General features: G+C 39.5%; 2 protein-coding genes and 2 pseudogenes across 2 annotated transcripts; all 4 read right to left on the bottom strand.

Moving 5' to 3' along the window:
* Nucleotides 1-6: 6 nt before the first annotated feature.
* Nucleotides 7-2,514, bottom strand: LOC116191937 (annotated as a pseudogene).
* A 1,179-nt stretch (nucleotides 2,515-3,693) lies between these two features.
* LOC116191941 (60S acidic ribosomal protein P3-like) lies at nucleotides 3,694-4,791 on the bottom strand. The gene is made up of 2 exons (XM_031520308.1): nucleotides 4,502-4,791; nucleotides 3,694-4,058 (listed from the first exon to the last, which is right to left on the bottom strand). The coding sequence occupies exons 1-2, from the start codon at nucleotides 4,697-4,699 to the stop codon at nucleotides 3,894-3,896; spliced, it is 363 nt and encodes a 120-aa protein (XP_031376168.1). The 5' UTR covers nucleotides 4,700-4,791; the 3' UTR covers nucleotides 3,694-3,893.
* A 348-nt stretch (nucleotides 4,792-5,139) lies between these two features.
* On the bottom strand, nucleotides 5,140-13,372 carry LOC116191940 (U3 small nucleolar RNA-associated protein 25-like). Its single transcript, XM_031520307.1, is given in 26 exon segments — nucleotides 5,140-5,546; nucleotides 5,889-5,960; nucleotides 6,074-6,136; nucleotides 6,259-6,364; nucleotides 6,514-6,608; nucleotides 6,715-6,744; nucleotides 6,978-7,049; nucleotides 7,199-7,258; nucleotides 7,804-7,850; nucleotides 7,987-8,051; nucleotides 8,236-8,324; nucleotides 8,456-8,494; nucleotides 8,583-8,642; nucleotides 9,135-9,207; nucleotides 9,580-9,767; nucleotides 9,876-9,956; nucleotides 10,190-10,269; nucleotides 10,272-10,320; nucleotides 10,428-10,528; nucleotides 10,773-10,896; nucleotides 11,162-11,306; nucleotides 11,404-11,590; nucleotides 12,008-12,108; nucleotides 12,277-12,412; nucleotides 12,651-12,761; nucleotides 13,042-13,372. Coding segments are annotated over 26 exon segments (2,277 nt in total). The 5' UTR covers nucleotides 13,070-13,372; the 3' UTR covers nucleotides 5,140-5,471.
* Nucleotides 13,373-15,182: 1,810 nt separating this feature from the next.
* LOC116191939 lies at nucleotides 15,183-17,282 on the bottom strand (annotated as a pseudogene).
* Nucleotides 17,283-23,065: the final 5,783 nt, after the last annotated feature.

Here is a 23,065-nt window from a genome sequence, read left to right as displayed (position 1 = left end):
CTTCTTTAGGACCCACTCTCTTCCTCTGCCCCTTTTATTCAGCTCCCGCTTCTTCCTAGGTCGGTGCCTATCTGAGATACTAACCTGCACAAAGCGCGAAATCCAAAAGGAGAGCATGAATGCATGTTTGAGGAAAAAAATATGAGAATGGTAGTAGAAGCAGAATCCCTATATGATAACTCGTCAAAAGAATCCCTATTTGACAGGGGAAGAATTCAGCTATTAGGTCTCATGAAATCAACTCACCGTTCGATTCTCATCATCGCCACTACTCTCATCGGATGAACTCTCTCCATCGTCCCCCTTCCCTTTGGGACGGCTGTGCTTATAGATGGGGGTCCACAAGTGAGCACGAGGTACTCTTTCCGGCTCTTGCTACTGCATTAATCAATAATTTTGAGGTCAGTTCCCCTCATTCATCTGTATATACATACATATAAAATTATGCAATATGTTGTCAGCATCAACACCTAATCCACATGAATCTCAAGATGTTGAGAGATGCGCAAACTTAGTCAATGACTCAAGTTGATCATATTGGACACTCCGGGGACAGCATCGAAACCAGAATATGAAGCAAGAGATTATATTAGCACCTATGTGGGTAGTCAACCACGACACCACCAGCAAACCCAGCACGCATTGCAGAACTGAGAATCAACTCCCGTTGGGCTATACTTTCGGGATAGACTTGGAAAACTGCTCTTGCTCTCTTGCCAAGCATCGATATAAGGATCCAAAAAAAGCCCTGTTAAGAAGTCAATAGTGACATCAAAGACGCACCATGAGAGGTGTAATTAAGAGCTTGTAATGTGAGAAGGGCAACAAGTAACATGACACAAGTTAGCAAACCCTTATTGCACGTACTTCAATCTTAATCGTGGCTCGTGACTGGACTTATCAGCATTGCATAACCACTGCAATAGTAAATTAAGAAATTCACAGAGTCAATGAGTTGAAAAGGGTAAGCCCACTAATATCTTTCCTCAGTCTGATGCCATACCAACAGTTGAAAACAGAGGGCACAGTTTTAACAACGATAGACCTACCAATCATCAGAAACAGAGAACTCATGATAATCCTAATAATGTAGTTCCAGCAATCTCCCAATAATTCACTAAAGTGATATATTCGATAGCTAAGACCAAAGTGCCACAGCAGGAACTTATTACTGCCAGGAAGAAGTTGTACCTGAACAGCAGAGATGCTGATGGCTCCATCTATAACTCCAGGACGTAATCCTAGGCCCTAATTCAAAAATATAAGCATCAAGGAAAGAATAGGCCAAGTTACTGTAGCAATGCCATACAAATAAAGCAAATGTAATCAGAATCTTACAGTCTAAATTAGACAGCTTAGAGTAAGCCACAAGGCAAATACAGGTATAACGAACATTATTTCAAAATTATGGCAAGTAACTGAAGCCAATAAACCCCTCATAAAGGTCGAAAAATGGATCACTTGCAAGAGAAACAAGAATAAGTACCAAAGAGTTAAACTAGGATTGGTACCTGACCCATGTCACCAAGTAAAAGATCACCCTCTGCCTCCCTCTCCAATGCGATGTCTAATATTGGGGGGGAACAATGCAACAGCATATAAAGGCCAGAAAGCAGGAAAACATATACAACCGATATCAGGAAATCGAATATCAACTTACTAAGCATCGACTGAGAAATATCTAAACCGACCCAGACATGACCATTCTCAGAGAGTGTCTCCCCACTCAACCCAGACCCACAACCTATGAAAAACCAAAGTAGCCATTGTTGAAAATAAATTCATCATCATGATTAAATAGGCCAAATTCACAAAACCAAATATTGCAGCTCAGAAAGAAGAAACCGAGGATACCAATATCGAGGAGCAATCTCGGGATTCCATCATCAGGCAAAGCAAGAAGCTCCAGCGCCCTCTCGGAAAGCCTAGCCTGTAGATCCACAAACCACCATAGAAACTCAAACCATAGAAGCACCAAAGTTCACAAAGACCGAATTAATCAAACTCATGGAAAATTCGCAACAAAAGGAAAGGGGGAAAAAAGGGATTTTTGTAACTTCCGGCGAACCTGAATGTCGATGATGCGGGAGGAGGACGTGTACTTGCGGGCCTCGGTATCGTCATAGAATATCTCCGGCGGCGCTTGTAGCTCTGGTCGAGACGCCATAACAGCACACCTCCTGAAGCAGAGCACACGAAATCGATTATCGACGCTAACAAGAGCTCATGATACAAAAACCTCTCATCATTTCACAAGAGAAGAGTGGCAGCAAACAAAAAGAAAAGGAATTTCGACGTGCTTGACAAATAGTAGTTAACCTAATGAAGCAAGCAAGACGGAATCGCGGTGGTGGGGAAAGGGGAGCGTGAGAAGCTCGGAGCTGAACTCAGACACGTCTGAGGATAGCGGCGGAGAGAAGCGGCGGCGGAGGGTGGCGGCGGGAAGAGTGACCGGGCAGGGGAGAGACAGAGAAGATTATGGTTCCGTTTTTCCGTTAGTATTGGCGCTAGCTAGCTAGGGCAGAAGATGAAGAAACCTGAACCAGCCGAGCCGAACCGGGAGAACCGAAAACTCGGACCAACATATTACAGACCGAAAACCGAAAAAACCGGACTTGGTTCTCGTTTTCGTTGAAAAAAAAGAACAAAATTGAACTTTTATATTCCGTTTAGTTTTACAATTGCGTTTTTAAAATTTTAATTATAACTTTAATTCTATTCACTATATAATAAAATGAATAACATAATTATTACATTTTCATTTTTTTTAATTTTTTAACAATTCAATTCAATTTTTAATATTAAATTCTTTCAACTATTCATTACTTTTTTTACAATTTAACAATACAATCATTACTTTTTTTTCAACTATTTATTACTTTTTCACACTTTTTTCTTATAATTCAACACAATCATTACAACCCAGTTAAAATCAAAATTCAACTCTATTTAACTCTAAAATCAAATACACCATTAAAATTTGATTACAAACCAAAGTGTATAGAATCAAAAACCATATCGAGCAAAATTCTTCGAAGCGGAATAGCGGACACTCCTGGTTACCCCAAGGAAAGCCCGAACAAGTGGGAAGGGGTGCTCCTCTTTTGGTCCGGATACTAGCCTAAACCGAAAATTGGAAGTTTGGTTTGTAGATAATTTTAAACTGAGACCGGCTTCATGGGAAAACCAGCTCCACAGATTTTCTTTTTTTTTTTTTCCGGTTTCCTCGGCAATTTTATTGATTATCCAAAAATAATAATCTATTCAATTATCAATAACGATAAGCTTATCAATAAAAAAAAAAGTGAGGAAATTATCGGATATTATGTTAATTGTTTTCCAGTTTTTAGAGGAAAAGATACTACTCTTGTTGAAATAATGTGGTATATTGTTACGAAAATTACATTTTCTTTTAGATTTCGAGAAAAAAAAAAGAAGTAAATATTTGGGTTGTCTAAAACATTTGCATGGCCAATGAATTTTTCAAGTAGGATTTAAAATTGTCTATAACACGGCCGTTGCACTTTCCCGTAGATTGATTAACTGGTAAAAGTAAGAACATTGACGACAACATTCGTTAGAAGCAAAGATCATAATCCTAACGCATTCTTTTACGACTCCGCAGCGCCAACGGAAACATACCCTGTGCTAAGACGAATCCATTCGCCTTAGCACAAAACTCGGACAAGAGAATGGCTCAATATCAGCTATCCCTTTCGCACTTGTTCGACAAAAGAGTACAACTCAAGCACAAAATTATCATCGATATTACACCGAGTTCCCCATAATTCTACACGACAAACAGATATAGATCCCAAATACAACATGATCCTGTAACCAGTTAACCCAAAAACTTGCAAATGCATTGCGAACAAAGTGAGAATCCAACTGCTCTAATCGAAAAGAGAGAATCCCATGTCGTCGTCGCTCTCTTCCTTCTCTTCCTTCTTCTCCTCTGCAGGAGCAGCTTCGGCTGCCGCCGGGGCGCCGCCACCTGAGGCTGCAGCAGCAGCACCGCCTCCAATGAAGCCGCCGCCACCACCACCGCCAATGATCACCTGAAACCCGGAGCAGTCTATTCAGCCACGATAGCACTCGGACAGATCACAAAATCATCGAACCAGCATGACAAAACGCGAGACCAAAAATACACAATCAATAAATTACAATGGCATACTCCCGAGTTAACCGACTTTCGATCCGCCTATAGTCTTTACAGTGCACAATCATATTTGAAGTCTGTAACATGAATCCCTCGAAGTGACATCAGAGAGCATATCACTGGCTCTACTCTCATCAATTCCAGCATTATCAATTCAAAGGTCAAACAGGGACAGCAAGTTGATCTGGTAATCAATAGCTTGCATAAGGCTAGGTTTAGCGTGATCATCCAACATCCCAAACTAGAAGCTACAGGTCATGATGCTACTAATCAAATGCCTGAGAATCGGCACAGATCGGCATAGAAGAACTAAAGATGATGGAAGCCAGGGCTACAGACCTGGAAGACAGCTGAGGAGGGAGTGACCATGGAGAAGGAGGACTGGACGCCGCCGGAGGAGTCAGCGGAGAGAGCAGTCTGGACGAGCTCCCTCTGGAGCTCGAAGGTGGAGGCGGCGCAAGCCTCGAGGTCGCCGTTGACCTGCTTGGCGCTCCACTCGTCGCCGGAGCTCCTGCAAACGAATGTGAAGACTCCCATTCTTCTGTTCTGTCTCAACCCTCGTTCGTCTTCTCTCCGTCGATCTCTCTCCACCGAAAAAGGCCGCGTTTCCAATGCAGAAATGGCGGCTTTATACGAGCAGAGCACAGAACAGCAGAGAGAGTCTCTGCAAAACCCTAGCTGTTCCTTTATTTACTTATGCACCCCCGCATAATTAATGTAATTACAATTGTGCCCCTGACGGCCACACGACTGAGATTCACCGCGTTGGCCCATCATTTATTTATTTTTATTTTTTTCTTTTGCTGAATATGGCCCATTAATTATTCATTCATCTATTTATCTATTCGTTCATCTATTACGTTAATTTAGTGTGATTAGTGCTTGAACATTATATCATCGACTTATAAAGAGTCTTTTGGATTACAACGATCTGCAATCTTACGAACATTGAAAATTACTCTGTTACGGAACCGATGGGGATCGCCAAAAAACGACTTTTAAAAATTCTCATGCAACAATAGTATGCATAACAATCTCATATTCCCGTGAATTACATCGGAACGAGCTCTCCTAGCAAAACTGGAAGGCCGTAAAAGGCCCTAACGCGAAGCCTAACAAAATCAATCCTCCTGCTATCATCTTACAGGCGATGTGATACTTGAGGGTGCAACTCTGGGATCTCGATAATTTATGACCAAAAGTTCTTGAGTGTCTTCTTGCCATCTCCATATTAAAATGGTTGGTTTCATCCTGTGTTTCTGCGCCTGAATCTTACCGATGAGGGGGGTTACCGGTTGAGTTCTCTCGTTTAAGAGAAAACAAACACGCCCTTCTCCGATGTCACCATCCTCTTCGAGGCCAAGGAACCAACAATTCTCTCCAGCTGAATGAAATCAACAATGGAAGAGCAATGAAGCCAATATTTATGAGAATTTCCAGGAGATGAACCAGGACGCAATAACAAGGAATATAAAAGAAATAAACAAGATTTCTTTAAAATGAGATTCAACTCCAGTATGTCCCTTTTGACCTTAAACAGCACTGCGTCGATTCACGGCAACATATCATCCCAAATCAGTCCTCAACATGGATCTAGAGATTATTTTGGACAACCACCACAAGTTTGTTGTCTCTACACGTTGTTTTAGGACTGACATTTAGTTCGCTGAGATTTGATCTCAGCAGTGGACTGTAGAGGAGAACGACCCAGAGATTAAGGAATTACCCGTAATTGATCGAACTTGGAAAACAGCACAGTGCATGTCATGATATCGGACCCATTAAGCATGTTCACAATCTGCCAAAAATAAAACCATAACGAAGAAATCAACCATAAGATGCAGATAATGAACTCGAAATCCAAACATGCAAATGGTATGAGATATAAGAAGCTAACAGAACAAGCCCCACCTCAGGGTAAAACTCCTTTCTCTCAGGAAGGGAATAGATGATTAAATTTTGAATTCCACGGATCTGCAAATGAAAGAGTTTTAAGTTAATATATGATGAGAAGAGCATCAACACTTCCAACTGTTGTGATCTCAAGCAAACAATGCACATCTTCACGAGTAAAACCAAAGATAGAGGTCAAGCACCTTATATCTGTGGTAGAAATGTGCTCTCTCGGTGTAAAGCATTATTTTACGCCTTCCCTCAAAGAACCACACACGTGATCGAGAAATGTCGCTCTGCTTCGTGTAACTAAGAGCAAAGATTATGATGATAACTATTAGCAGCGTACCAACAAATGAAATAATCTCCCTTATTGAGGCCTTGTACATTTGACAGAAAAACGCGTTGCTTGTTGAAACAGTGAAAATCAAATAATCAAATAACAGAGAGGTCCTTACTCCCCAAGTAGGCAGAAAGACGCGTTCTGTGACTTCAGAAAGTTACGAATTCTAACATATTCAAAGTAAGAACTGGCGAACAGCATAATCCCCCCCTGCATAGAAGACTGGCGATATTAGATAACAGTAAAAATATTAAGACATAAATGAAGCTATGTAACCAGCTCAATTCAAGATTCATTGTCCATATAAAGATATTACCTGTACCGAGTCCTTAATTTTTGGGAACACCTGCATCAAGAAAATATTTGGATATGTCAAATGCAAGAAGATATGGATCGAATATGGAAATACGTGCAGGTGTGAATTCAGATGGCCATTGCATTCCAAAGATTTGTTGGCCAAAAGTAAAAGGTACAAGTTTTAGCTAAAAAGAGTCAAGATATTCGCATAGAAACTGCTGCTCTGAAGAAATATAAGCACCCACGACAAAGTGACTAAAAGAGAGATACAATTGGACGTACTTTTTGGGTAAAATATTCAAAGCGAGCATCATTAGCTTCTTCAATCGACTTGGCATCAAACCTCTGGTAAATCTGGCATAAGAACGGAAAAAAAAAATTTGTCACACAAAAAAGCTGTATCTATCCACTACAAGAAAGAGAGATTAATAAAACTTATAGCACAAAAATATGAGAAGCTTATGCTCCTTTGAAAAAACAGATGGCAACCATAATGAACATACCTGCTTCACTTGCAGTACAACTTTTGGCAGAACGCCTTTGTAATCACAAACCAGTTTCACCTAAAGATATTAAACTAGCGTGAGTTTGCATCAGATGTGATCTACAATTTTAATCATGTCCTCAAGCTGCAACTTCTTTTACAGTGGGAAAAGAAGATCACAATATATCGAGCTAAAATTATCTGCATAAGCAACTTTTCGGATACATCCAACGCTTGCTCCAGAATAGTAACAACCTTTTTAACCGAACCCCTACGAAAAATGAATACCGGATGGAGAATGTTTCCATTTTCACGCCAGAATTACTGTTTAATAAATGATGGATGACCATGCAAGGAATAAGTATATAATGAAGCAGGAAAACTATGATTAAAGCAGGAAAGCAACAGTAAATTTTAGGATCACGAAAGGGATAGCTATATAACTCGCAATACACCATCATTGTGTTTGATAGGTACATATTGGATAGGCACTATGCGTTCTAATTTTCATCCCTCCTTAAAAAAGCAGAGCATGAAGAACTTTTAGCTAGAACAGAAACAAAGAGTAGTTGGAACAACAATCACAACTTTTCTCTCACGACCGTGAATAGTTCTGAACCATACCTTTCCTTTGTAGTTGATAAATTGGTGATTGAACAAAGCATTTATATCTGCAAAGGAAAATAGATAGAGAGATTTTAGGTCACCTTCATTATATCAACCTCAGGATGATTACTAAAACAGATAATGCAAAGTAAACATGATCAATAACAATCCATGTCCCAAATTATGAAGATAATGGTCCACCTGGATTTAAATAGTAACCCAAGATTATTGACTGCCGGTAAAAGCGTGCATATTCATCCAAGTACCTAGAAGGAAACAATAATATTCAGTGGATGATGTACACTAAAATGAAACTACATAAGAAATTCCTGGGTCCATAAAAGTGGACAGTTCTCTAGTTTTTCCTTAACTCTCTGCGTTCAAATCCAAATAAGAAAGTATGAAAGAATGAAGATCAATTGATGCAAGCAAATGTCACTGGTAACATACCAATGCCTTATCCGCATAATATCAGTTCCATGCTGCTTTGATGGCAATTGATTCAACCTTTGAACAACTTCATCCACAAGGGACCAATTCTGTACATTGTCAGCAAAAAGCATATTAAAAGGATTCAGGTCAACAGAAATTGGTAAAACAAGATGAAACTCTGTGTGTGTGCGTGGGTGAGAGAAAAGAGAGAGAGGGGCAATTAAAGCAGATTTGTCACCTGCATCGCAATGACATCTGCATGATCAACAATTAGAACCTGTACATAGACGAAAATTGTAATCTGCCATTAAGACCATTCATCTAGAACAATTACATAAAAACCAGTAAATGAATAGATGATTAACCTCTATCGAGGACAGGTAGTCCACATCTTTCTCCTTCTCGCTATCAGCCTCCCCAATTTTCTGTTTACAAGAAAGGATTCATTAGCTTAAACGGAAGAGGACTGGGAGCAACTCAATCATACAAAAGTTTCCAGTCAACAATATAAACTTCTAGAGCATCACCATCTCCTCTATGATCCTCACGTGATATACAGAGAGAGGGAAACTGCAGTTATATCACCAAAACTTCCATGAATGGACACTATTACAAAGGGCAATATGGCCTAGGTTTCATAACAAGATAATATCCAGTTCAGGTGTTGGAAACAACAAATACTATTTCTTCAAATAAAGCTATTGAAACTACAGTCCTATAGTAACCAAATCATGAGTCACACAACACCACATCAATTTCGCTACCAGAAACAACTGAAACATTATGCACTCTCTTATAAAAAAATAACATCTTTAAAGTATTTGATTGTAGAGCACCAAATCAGCAAAGCTTTTCCAAAAAAGTCTATATATTAGATATCTTAAATTCCACGAAACACATAAAGCCTTGTTACTCACGGTAGTCAGACCAAGAGGTGAAGCCACAATCATGTCTGATGTGTAGAAATCACTATACAGCCTTATACTCCTCCTACAAGAAATTAAAAAAGAAACATTGAGAAGAATGCCATTAATAAGTTCACAATTAGTTGATAGCAGGCACATGATTGCTTGGTTGGCTCTGGACAGTTTATAATATGAGGAAGGGATGATCTATTGTCTTAGGCAGCTTTTGCAGGTGAAAGACTTAACTTTACTCGAGCACTTAAGGATCCAAGCACGTCTTTTTCAATTTCCGAGGCCTCCTCTTTTTCTCTATATACCCTTCTAGACATATTTTAGCATTTATTGAACTCTATGGGCTTCCCAGAATGTTTTGTTAGTCTCTTGAACTTGGTAACAAAGACATAACTATCCATCAATTAATGAGGTCAGTAGTATATATTTAGAAGAAATATATTACCTTGTAAACTTGATGCCAATCATAAAATGATCATCATTATTTCCATCAAAAAGAGCATGGTAGTCGGAAGGCTTTGAAGACTTCTGAGTCAAGGCAGGAACATTTTCTGTCAATGCACCATCATCATTGTCTTCAGCCTCTCCACCACCAAAATCATCAGTGAACCGGTCCATATGCTCCACGTTGACCTGAGAAACCAAAAAGTACTCACAAGATATTAGTAATTTAGTATGATTGGGAAAGGAATGAAAAATAAACGAAAAAGATGGGGGAGAAATAGAGAAGCCGAAAAATACCTTCCGATTAGAGGGTGTCAGTTGTATTAACCTCTTAACAACTCGAAGTGCAATGCTTCGAAGAGGCAATAGGATCAAAACCTGAACAACATATAAATAAGCATAACAAACTGAACTTACAAAACGTGAGAATTATTGGAAAAAAAAGATAGAAAATGAACTCAAAACAAAAGGATGATCCTAGGCCCAAACAACGTTCTATCCATTAAAGAATCGGAAACTTTGACATATTGACCTAATAAATGCATCTTTGTCCACGAAGTCACAGACAAGGAAGACTGGATATATTGAAGCAAAGTTGGATTTTTATTTACCTTGGGACGCGTGAAGCCATGATCGCGGAAGCAGTCACCAAATAGTAGTTCCTCATTCCCAGCTTCTTCAAGCTTTGCTTTTTTGCATTGTTTTTTGTCACCAGGTCTCTAGTTCTAAATATGTGATTCAACTGCAAGACATAGTCTCTTCAGACTTAAATTTAACTCAAAGTGAAAGTTCAAACCCTTTGGGACAAGTAAAATCTTTGTTTAAACAAGGAAAAGTAGTAGTACATACTGAATGCATAATGTAAGCGTCCATAATACTTGAGTCTTCTCTGTGGCCCTTGTGGTAGAAAGGCTTCTTATTGCAGTGCAATATATCGCGGTAACTCTCGCCTAAATAAAAGGAATTATACAAACAACAGAATAAGTAGACGACCATATTTCTGGAAGCATATCAACTTCTCATTTATCAATTGCTTTGTCGCTTATGATTACATAACGACTTAATCTAAGATTGAGACATGCACACGAAACCCATCATCTCAGCCACATCAGAAATTTAGAATCACTCAGAAATCAAGATAGGCTTTCGATCAGCATATATAATAATAGAAAAACTTTCAATGCGCCTACTTACACAGGGAGAAGAATAACCTTTCCTTGGACATATGAAAATCACTTCCACCAGATGTTTTGTAAATATTTAACCAGTGCTTGTACAAACTTGGCTTCAGACCATATGCAGAACTTGTGCTGTCATCCTGAATATATAGAAGATCGATTGAAGCTTTAGAGGCTCAAAAGATATATGCAGAATAATGATCATGCACTGGTGAAACGAATATAAAATTGTGAGCATGCCAAATAGGATCCAACAACCAAACTTATATAAAAAGCATGTCCAAATGCTAAACACAGCAAATAATGAAAAGCAGAGGTAACATCAAGTGCCTGGAAAGTAAAATGCATACAAATCGGATTCATGAAAATAAAGATAAATCAAAAGGAGACCAGATATAAAAGTACCTTCAAAAAACACTCTCCAGTTCCTGTCCACTTGCAGTTTGACATATCAATAGCAGGCATGTCCCATTTATATTTCCATCTCTTCTTTGACAGATCATCAACCTCTTCTTTTGATAAATTATGCCCCAAATGTGCATTCAATGATCTGTGGCCACAAGAGATATCAATACAGACTTTAAGGGCCGAATGAATGATAATGGAAAGAAAACATTAAAACGTGAGAAGCTTTTGGTGCTATGGACCTCATGTAATCTGTTGCTGTAGCATTAGCATCAGAAGGCCCCTCCAATCTGTCCTCTTCATCAGAATCCAATCCCTCGTTATCAGTTCCCGTTTCAGTATCTACATCCTCATCTTCACCACCAAGCACATTAGAGTCTAGCAACTCACTTTCGCTAGCATGCTCTCCCGGAGACTCCTCATCGCTTCCTGTGAAAAGATTATAGAGATGTAATTATGGATAGATATAATCAGCCTAGACCCATACAACTATAACGCATCGCAAAATAAAAATTGATATCAATGAAAAAGATCTTTCACACATATCTGTAGTGTAAGAAAACAAAAGACCTGAACAATTGAACCTCGCAAAAAAAGAAAAAAGAAAAACTAAAGATCCAAGTAAAACCCAAAAAGTGAAAGCGTGCTTGCAATTATTGTTTTAAAGGTCTCCATTGCATAAAAACCAACCAGATTTCATGAAAAAACCGATGGCCACTAAGTGTCAGGAACATAACTCCTTGCTCTCTGATGCATCCCACAGTTATACCCTCAATGAGGCGATGTAAATTGCCATACTATGGAAAACATAATCATGGAAATAGAATTACAAGTTGCCAATCCCACCTTCATCGGAGCCGTCCTCCTCAGATTGACTTTCAGCATCAGATTCAAGACCCCCAATATCATCCTCTTCAGAGTCACTTCTACCTTCTTCTTGCCTCTGCCTATCCATGGAAAAGGTCACTGGTTTGAGATTCCATATGTTGTTCAGTACGGCATGAAAATTAAGCTGAAAATTATTTGAAAAGAACAACACAATCACGAGCGGTAATCCTATTGAAGCTAATTAGAGCAAGATATAATTTCACAAGCGTGGCCCTTCCGCAGCATACCTCCTCTCGTGAGCATCGGAAAAGGATTTGTTGCTCGACTTCAGCGACACAAGTAGACTATCATACATAGACGGTTCTTTATAAACTGCCACATCTTCGGAGCTCAAACTTTTCAATCGTTCAGCTGGTGCATGATCTGCTCAGGACCACGACATTCAATATCAAGACACTATATAAAATCAGCCACGAAATAAATTTCCCAGAACTTTCCACCACTAAAACCTCTAGTAAACACCAACAATCCAATGCAAGCTTCATGTCAAACAACACCGACTAAAAAAAAAAATCAAACTTCTAAACAAGTGATATAAAGTTCTCAAGATGCTTTTCATAATATTGGAATACTTTGAACAAAGGCAGCCAATTCAACATGCCTGCTTCCTGAACATCCGGTGAGCTCCAGGCGACCTCTTCTTCGGCACGATTCTTCTTTCTCCGAGACCCACCACTCCTCTCATTTTCGAATTTCTTCGTTCTCTTTAGCCCTGCATTCAGAGGTGGAAGGTGGGGAAAAGTCATCATTTAAAGGTCCGTTTGTTTCATTATCAAATTCCAGATTCACAAACACGAAAAAATCGAGCTTTGCTTCACAATGCCACGAAATTACTCCCTAACTGGAAATTCCATCGAATCCAAAAATCATATTCCCCCCAAACTAATGAAGGCAAAAAAAAAAAAAAAATTCTTCATACTCAATATAACAGAGATGTTTCATGGGCTAACACCACTGAAGGAGTGAGGATGGAAGAATGATGGAAAACTCACCGCGTTTGTTTCCAAAACGCTTGGCCATAGAACCCTCAATGATATATGCGGAGATGACAAGCGTCGCTCGGCTTACTAGAGCCGGGGCAGAGCTGTGGAAGACGGAATCGCGCCGGTGGGGAAGGGAAAGCGTGAGAAGCTTGGAGCTGAATTCAGACACGTCCGAGGATGGCGGGGGAGAGAAGCGGCGGCGGAGGGTGGCGGCGGGGCGAGTGACCGGGCAAGGGAGAGACAGAGAAGATCATGGTTCCGTTTTTCCGTTACTATTGGCGGTAGCTAGCTAGGGCAGAAGACGAAGAAACCTGAACCAGCCGAATCAAACCGGCAGAACCGAAAAATAGGACCAATATATTGCAGACCGAAAACCGAAAAATCGGATTTGGGTGGGCCTACCGGCCACCGGGCTGGGCTTGGAACGGCCTGAATTTGGCTTGTGTTCGCGTATTTGGATTTTCGGCCTTCACAGGAGATGCAGACGAGCAACAGAGCAGCCGACAAGACTAAGGGGGGAAGTCTGAATGAAGTAAACGACAACGAAGAAAATATTTTAATTAATTTAAAAAAAAAGAGAAAAAACAAGGGCTGTCCAATGACTCCAATCGGGTCGAACGAAACCCGAGATTTCCAACATTGAAATTAAACGTAAGCTGAACGCTGAAACTGAAAGGACACGAGGCTTTACTATTTACTGAAATGTGCAGGCCGGGGTCTAGGCAGCTCTGCTCAAAGCTCAACTGTCTCGATTAGTAGATTGAGAAGCCTGGAGGCCCGAGAGGAGAGTTTTGTTGTTGGGAGTGTTTGGACCGTGGAGCCCTGGTCCCCGAGCGGCGGTGGGTCGCCCTAGTGGCCCGTTTTGTCTCTGGAACGTGCAGTTATCGGAGTAGCCATGGCCGACTCGCTGTGACTCGCGAGCCTCCGCCCTCTCAGTCTCCCCGCCGCCGCGAGTCTGACTGATGAGCAAGAGAGAGAGGGTGCGGAGAAAGAGTCCGCTTCGTTCGCCCAATGTTCAGGCTTCATACCTGATGTCAATTTCCAGTTTTCAAGGACTTTCGAGTTCGGGTCGGGATCAAAATTTAAGTAATTTGGGTCTCGAACCGAACCGAAAAACCTTATTCACGTTCATTTGTTCATCTTTCATTTAGGCCGGATTTAAATTCCAATGTAAATCTTGCATTTTAAAAATAAATCTCGTGTGGTTTTGATACCAAACAACAAAATTCAATTGAATTTTATAAAGATGAATTGAATTCTTACAATTTTTTGGATTCCAAACATAATGTTACGCATATAATCCGTACATGTCCAAAATCAAATAAATCCTTTTCAAGTTCAAAAATGTTAACTTGATTTCCGGCATTATGATGTATAAATAAACTATATGTATTTATAACCAATATGGATTAGTTCAAGTGATTTGGCCTCTTGTTCCCCTCAAATAAAACATCAGGTTCGAGTCTTGTGAATGAATAAAATCATTGTTGGGAAAACTTTACTTCTTAGTAGGTCAACCTGGTTTGAATTGGATTAGTCATAGCCGTTAAGCTTCGGATACCAGGGATACACACTGAAAAAAACTATATGTATTTTATGGTTATTGTAAGAAGCTTTTTTTAAGCATTTGGATCGAACAACCATGGATATTCTAAAGTAAACACTCACACCGCCTATATATGTATACAGGACTCCGACCGTCCTCGATTAATATAGCGACTCAATGCAACGCAATAGATCTCACTCGAGGAAAGAATGCCGGTCGTATATATCGTGTATAGTTCTCCTTGTCATGCACCTTGAGACGTCATGCATGCACCTTCACTTTCCATGGAAATGCGCATGATAGATGGGCTAGTACTTCTCTTTTGCTGCTTCTTTTTTCGTTAATTGTTTGATGCAGCAGGTTGATCTCTGAAGTATATGAAATTTGATCATGTCTCTACATATTTATTTCAGGATTCGTATCGATTTCGACTCATTCTAGATGAAGAAGAACGATACGTGCACATGACTGGAGAAAATCCGCATCCGTCGAATCAGAAATTGGTACATAGTGGCATAGCAGAACTGAAGATTAAGAGCTGGGGAAAGTGGGGCGAAAAAAAAACCAAAAAACAAGAATAATCATAGCTTACCTACGTGTGAGTCTACGCCAGTTTTCTGCTGCGGACATCGAGTAGCTTCACACCATCAATCACGGGTCCACAGAGGGAGCCCGAGCAGTCACTCGGCGTCGTGTAGAGCGAGCTGAGGAACATGACCCTTGTGCGGGTGGAGATAGCTCTGTATGGACAAAGCCGCCCCTTCCCTTAGAAGTGTAGGATACCTTAGTGGACTCCTTCCTAGCGTAGGCCTCCACTGCCAGTGGTCCCACGCACGAGTTCTTTGCATCCCCAACTGCGAAAGAGAGGACGTAGACTCTCCCGGGCTTGGTGCGGACCACCTGCGCAAGGGCGCTCTCTTTTCCAGCTATGAGCTCCGCCGCTCGTTTGCCAATTGGGACAAGGAAGTGTTCAGAGTCTACATACTTCACGGCCCTGAGGGACTCGACAATCCACCCAGGTAAGGGGCTGTGGTCATCCTCAATGTGGGGCAGGACTAGGACCCCACGACGTCTTCGAGATAATATATGGGCCTTCCTCGAAATCTCCATTCTTCAACAAGTTGGCTGTTAATTAAACATTAATCGTCAGGTACAAATATATGCGCAAGAATGCTGACCGAATGAGAAAAAAGGGGCTGCTTCTATTAGATCGCATGAAAGATATAGATTGTGCACCTCCAGTTCCCTTGGGAAGATGCAGAACCTTCAAGGCAACTGATTCGATAAGAGGCCCACAAGCAGGATCCACCGCCATGCCTGGGTTGTCGATTGAGATCTCCACCTCCTCAGCTTCTGCCTGGAACCCCCAAGCATATGAATCCCACCCACTGCTGCTGTACAGTGTCTGCATAGGAATGATTCCATCATCGTCTTCCTCTGAGTTGGGCGATATCGACACATTCAGCTTTTCCTCTTGCGCGCAAGTACGGGCAGCACTGAATGTGATTGAGTAGAACCTCCCCTTACTGACCTTCACCTTCTGCTTTATCAGGGCCTTGTTGCCTAGCCTAACTGCAAAGTCCCCCTCCAGCACGACTAATAGCACGTCACCCTGTGCCTGGCCTGATTTAAGGTACTCCACATAGCCCAAGATTCCGGAATGGCGGTTTTGCTTGTCACAACTGTGCCTTTGAGCTGCAATGGCTTCGGGCCATTCTCGAAGTTACCATTTGGTAGTAGACCTGAGATTTGACTGGTATTAGTCTTAACAGGCATATAAGTGACAGTATCTCTCTTCAGGCAAGTACCACTGCAATACAATCACTTTCTGTAGTTGCATCTTATCGAGCTACTCGTTAGTAGCTAATCGGTGAACACAATCTATCAGTTTGAAGGGACAAATGCTTGCGGCAACTTGAATTAGATCGGCAAGCCCATTTAGTTATGGCTGCTCTCATGGGATGGGAAAAGACATAAATGGGCAAGGGTGAAGAATCTGAGACATGAATTGTCTTCATAAACCGATACAATAATAAAAGTCTTAACATAAACCGATACGAAAATAATAGTCTTAAGACAAAGGCCATGTTAGATCAGCAGCGATTCAACACAAGTGACAGGCCGAGTTATGCCGGGACACGGTTAGTTGATTTTGTCAGACCAGATCCATTTCATTCGTATTGATTATTCTGGGTGACATTAAATTTTTATTGAAATTAGAGTGACCAAAAGGCAGCATGGTTTTTCCTCCTGTTACAGTCATGGAGAGAATTTGCCCCGATGGTTCCGTTTGAGCAATATGGATTACCCTGATATGTAATTTTGGAGGCCTAAGGCCTAAATATAATAAAAGATAAATCTTAAATAACTAATAAAGGGGCACGCGTAATACCATTAGGTATCGAACTTGTGACGTCTAGGTTAACGAGCGAGGCGTTCGCCACTGTGTTTTATTCTCTTTTGATCAAATCAGTGGATTTTTTTTCCTTTTCCTAAACTAGACTCGTATTACCTTAGGTTCTAGGAAAATTAAATAAATAAATAATGAAGTTGATACAAGAAGCGCAGGGAAGATCACGTGCATAATACGGTAACAACCCAAGTTTTAGAGAAGAGAATATAGCTTACCATCACGAACAGATGAGGCCGTACTGTAGCAGATCGTGAAGCTTAGTTGGACCAACAACAATGTCGCCTTCTCCATTTCTGTTGCTTCCTAACTGATCTCTATCTGTGCTTGTGTGTATAAGAGACAGAGAGGAGAGAGAGAAATGGAGAAGAAGGGAAGAATGCCGTATAGAAGAAGAAGAAGAAGAAGCTGGTTAGGATGCGAGATGAGCTGTGGGCTTTATGTGTATATATATATATATATATATATAAAATGAAAAGGTCGAAAGAAATTTTCAATGAATATGCAAAAGCTCGGTTTTCAACTATCCACAGGCTCAAGGAGAAATTGCACTAGCTAATTTTTTTCTCTTTCTCATCGATATTCTCAACCTATTAACTGAGACTGATCTGGTCCATAGCCATGAATTGTTAGACCAACTATATTTCTTACTTGCAACAAAAATCACTGCAAGTTCTCTTTTACTTGCCACATAAGTAGTGCATAAAGTTCTGTTTAGGCTAGATATTATATTCGCTGTCTTATTCCGGCCATAATATTCCTGATTCTATATATACTACATGTCAAATTCAGTTTCTACGTAAAAAGTCTGTTTAATTATTGATTAATTCATGTTAAGTGTATTTTCTTAGAACCGTAAGGTCTTAGGAGAAACAGGGTCGCTTAATAATGATTAGGGATATGGATAGGGATTGATGAACCGAGGTAGCAGTCCTCGTAAAATCTTGACGTTCAATGTAAATTTACATATCATTCTTCAATTCTTGATGAATATTCATATATTCACCCATAACTCCGCAATTTACGCTCTTATTTGCCCCTGTAAGGACTTCTTCATTGATCCAAATTCCTCCGTCTGTCCCTGACTGGGGAACTAATAAGGAACTGATCGTTGGTAGGCACTATGGAGATCGAAGTTTAATTAGAAATGGTAGATCTTGGGTTCGATTTTCTTAAACTCGCTAAGGACTATCACGCAATATATTCCTACTCAAGAAGACTTGACATTACACAAAAGTGCTGAAACTTTCTTGAAAATAGAGCTTATGAGAGGCTTAAATACATTGATAATCGTCTACGATCTGGAATTAAGAGATTCTATTCAGCTTTTACAAGTGGAACTTCTCACACCCCTTTACTTTCTACTGCCTTATCCCACTGAGGCTTACGCATCTCTGGTGTAACCCGAAAAATTAGGACTTGATCATTACTTCTGGGGAAGAAATTTCTGTCGAGGCAAAGCACCCTAAGTGCCATACTCTACGCAGATTTCCGCATTCCTTACATTGAAAAAGAACTTTCAAGTTAATGCTGCGAGTCAGTGAAGCATGTATAGTTTGCATTAATCAAGATGATAATAAAAATAAAATGGATCATTATTAACATTTTGTCCCCAAACATTTCTCATGTTTTCTGGGGCCGATCGACCTTTTTCTGATATAAGTGGGGCAGGTCGATCTTATGACCACATAGAGAAGACCACAACCTCGTGCACTTCTCAGCCGCCCCCATTTTTTAAATCAAACCTTGTAAATCGCTTCTTCACTCAAAGAGGTAATTAGGATATATGTAAATGGATAGGAAAAGCATTGGGGTGATCCATCATTCATCTCCCTAAGATTTGCTGCTTAAAAATCACAATTACTTTGCTTAATCCAAATCCGAGGTCTATTATCCATCAGCTTGCGTTTTCTTTCGAGTTGCTCGACATATGAAAATGCTGATTGTGATCCAATAGTTGACTCAATTTTGAGGTTCTAGGTACCAAGTATGATGTTCCTAACATCGTTTTTGAAGATAGAAGGTGGATGGGTTCATCATATTTTGACTTATATTTTGAGATCCAAAACCTTGTTTATCAGGTTGGTTTATCATATTTTGCGGTTCTAGGTACCAAGTATGATGTTCTCTGGATTGAAGGAGGTGCGCCCATGTTGAGGCTGTTGGTGACCCCCGAGGACACCATCCGACGAGCCACCTGCTCTCAGATCTCCTTCAGAAACTATCTTTTTTCGCTGAATTCCTTCAGAAACTATCAGCACTAGTGGCTTCGTCGCCGACCATCATCGACCAGTCAAGGTCGCCAATGACCCTGATATGGGTGACGATGGCTGGCTATGGAGCCCCGTGCTTGATCTCCCTCAACTCTTTCGCCCCTCTCTCATCTGTTGATGAATGAATATATTTGCAAATTACTAAAACTGTAAGGGTACCGATGCAAATTTTGAAAACTTGCTGCTTGGCTGAACCGTTTATCCAAAAAATCAAGTGAGTCCTCCTTTATTTAATGATTAGTCTATTTCTAGTCTATTAAGGCAAGTATTTTTTTTTTTTTGTGTTTAACAAGCTGGATCGAATTGAATATTGAAAATTTAATTTCAGTAGCTGATGTGTTATCAAACACATACTTAACTGGATCTAAGAACAGAATTTGGTTGGGTTTAACCAGTATTTGCTAACTGTCCTGGCCCTTTCGACAGGTCAGGCTCTTTCAACAAATCAAACTAAAAGTATTATTATAGCTTCATGAAGTATTTATTAGGGTAATTCTCCATTGGTACGTAAAACCTTTTTCCAATGTAAAACTCTAGTAAAATAATGTTTTTCTTAACACTTTGATACAAAAAGTTCCAATTTGGTATAAAATGTTCCATTGATGCCCTTCGGTATTTTCTGCCGTTGCAAGTTCACTTGCCACGTGCTATCTGACTTGACACAAATATTACAGTAAAAATTCATCTTTCATTTTTTCGGTGAATTCATCTTTAATCTATATATTATATATATATATATATTAAAACAAAGTTCAAGGAAATAAAATGTACATTAGACTGTATACATTAATTATTTTTTACAATTGTTTCATAAGAGGCAACGAAACATGTAGTACCATTAACGAATTCCAGAATATGCTTTTATTTTCCAAAGCACGTCGAATGGAAACTGAGAAACCATAATCGAATAAAAGTACAAAGATAATCTATTCTCTTAATAGTTAATATTATTCTTTCTTACACCATCAAAACTTTTATTTTATATATATATATATATATTATGATAACCAGAATCGAAACTAATATATTCAATATTCTTTCTTAGTATTATATTATATTCTTCATTGGATGTTTTAGTGGGGACAATCGTTGTTCAATATTAGATCAGAGAAAGTTGCCCTTTGCATTGCCGTTTGTATGAATATATATATATATACCGCTCCATGAGTCAAACAAACGTAGAAGAACAATTTGGAGAATAAACAAAGGTAACAATTTGAATCTGATTGTTTACACGAAAGACTAAAATCATGTTCGCGTGTGATGAATTGTTTTTTCTTGGTTGAGTTTTGATTCGTAAAATGAATTTTTAATGTAAATTTCAAACTAATTGCTTCGATATTTTGATTGTTTTAATAATATTCTCCAAATTTTTCCTTTCCTGATTAAACTTTAATTTGTTGAATGAATTTTATTCGAGATTAATTGTTTCGATATAGATTGTTTTGACATGATCTTTATTCCAGTTCCATTATGAATGTCCCTTCAATAACGGTAAGAATTTTCTTATTTATATACCTTGAAAATTTCTTTTTTATTCTTATTTCATAATTTAATGAAAATCTTTTCTCCATAAACTTCAAGTTCAATAGTGTTATTTATTTATTCTTTGGTTGAATTTTGATTCGTAGAATAAAGTTTTAAAACTATTTTCTATTTCAAATTAATTTTTTCGATATTGATTGTCCTAGTATAATCTTTATTCCAGTTTTACTATGGTTATTGCTTTAGTAATTGAAAATCCTTAAATCATATATATATATATATATACACACATATACATATACATATACATATACTATGGTCAAGTTTACATTAATTAACAATACGAATAAGTTTTAATATTTTAAGATTTCTATTGCCCCCTCCGATGAACCCAACCCTCAATTGAGCTTGCCGTCACCTTGGTCAGGGGTTGGGTCGCAGCCAGGGTGCCCCCGACCAAGCTCAGTAGCGGTGTCTGAGCCTATTGGCGAGCTTGATTGAGGGTCGGGTCGTTGGCAGGGGCGCCCCAACCCCATTTCAGTTGAGATTTTAAAAAAAAAAAAGAAAAAATAAACAGAGGGGAGAAGGAGGAGAGGGATGACTCCAATGAGCTCCATCAACAATGAGCTTTCGATGACCGATAAGCGGTAGGACACAACAACGACCTCCCCAGTCCAAGAGAAGGAGAGAGAGGGAAAGCGAGAGGAGAGGGGAAAATGTTTTCTTAAAGGATGATTATTAATTGTTAAAACTTGTACAACGTCGAATGGCATTTAACACGTCAACTGTCATGTCAAAAATGCTGACGACGTTATTGAAAAGTCGACGGAAGGTAGTTGATTGCAACAAATTAGATAGTTTTGTACTAAATTATTACAAAAACATGTTTATACCAAAATGTTACATCACAAAAAGATTTTGTGTCACTGAAATAGTTTATCGTATTTATTCACTTATATCAAGAGAAAATGGACAAAGGAAAAAAGAGGGGATCTTTTAAATGCCCAGAGTTCATTTGCAAGAGAATTGCTGATTTACTGAACCTTGTGTAGAGAATTGAGGCGACGGTGCTGGAGTGATCAGATTCGCTGGCCATGATGAACAGCAGAGAGGCCGAAGGTTTTAGGGTTTGTGGGGAAGAGTTTATAACCTAGACTCTAATATCATGTAAAGAATTGAGGCTATGACCCAATTGGGTCATGATATCATATATATATATATATATATATATAGATACAAATAAGTACGATGAAAGTGCCCGATACAATGTCAACTATACAAGGTAAGTGTGTCCTAAAACTCCCGAAAAAGAAAATACTAATACCTTCTCTCAAGTAAGCATGCTCGTGCGGTGCTATGGGTCAAAATTTGTCATAAGTAAATTTAAGCAATAGTCTAATATGAAAATAATTGTTGCTTATCCTCTCATCATGTATATTGTTGGTGATGGAGACAAAATCAGCTTTTGGTACGATAATTGGTTACCACTTTCTCCTTTGGCGTAGAGATTCTGCCCCACTTCATATACTTATCTCTGCCGTCTCTTTACCGTCCAAGGTTGCCGATGTTATTTCTGGTAATTCTTGGGAGTGGAGCGTCAAAAGGCTGATTGGGATGTCTGCAATTTGCCAAGCTGCAGAAAGGATTATCCCTGCATAGTGCTGTTGTGGACAAAATTTGATGGTTTCTTGATAAGCAAGGGTTGTCCGATAATAGCTAGAACTTGGAATCACCTGTGAGCTTACAGCAGAAAAACGTTGATTGGTATGGTGCAAGTTTAATCCTTGTATTCCGAAGCATAGCTTTATAGTTTGTATCGCGGGTCGTCATTCTGAACAAATTAGCAACTAGACCGAACGGTCGGTTGGGGAACTGGCTCTGGAGAAATTTCTTGTTTTCTTTGTAATGACTAAGAAGAATCTAGGAATTATCTCTCTTCTGCAAATGCTCTTTTTCTCAGTTAATATGGAAGCAGATTCTTAGTTTCTTGGAATCCACAAGGAAGTTGGTGAGTGGCATTGCTGAGTTGCAGCGGGTCGTTGCTTCTCTTGACGAGATAGTTGCCAAACTTGCCTGGAACGCGGTCAATTCGCCACGCGGGGAAAGCCCAGAATGAGAAACTCCATGGAGTCCTCACACCTTGCCCGGATCGTACCCTTTTGAGGATAAGAAGTGACGTGAAGTTGCGCTAAATAGGCATCCCTAATATCGACAGGAGGATCCGAACTGACACTCAAAGAAAGATGCTCTGCAATTGAGACACATCCTATAATTTCTTTATAGGGTTCAATTAGTGCTAAATTGTTTTCTTTGTCGAGG

This window comes from Punica granatum, unplaced genomic scaffold (genome assembly GCF_007655135.1).
Source record: "Punica granatum isolate Tunisia-2019 unplaced genomic scaffold, ASM765513v2 Contig00634, whole genome shotgun sequence".
NCBI classification, from domain to species: Eukaryota; Viridiplantae; Streptophyta; class Magnoliopsida; order Myrtales; family Lythraceae; genus Punica; species Punica granatum.
Note: the sequence above shows the minus strand (reverse complement) of the source record. Positions and strands in the feature narration are given on the sequence as shown.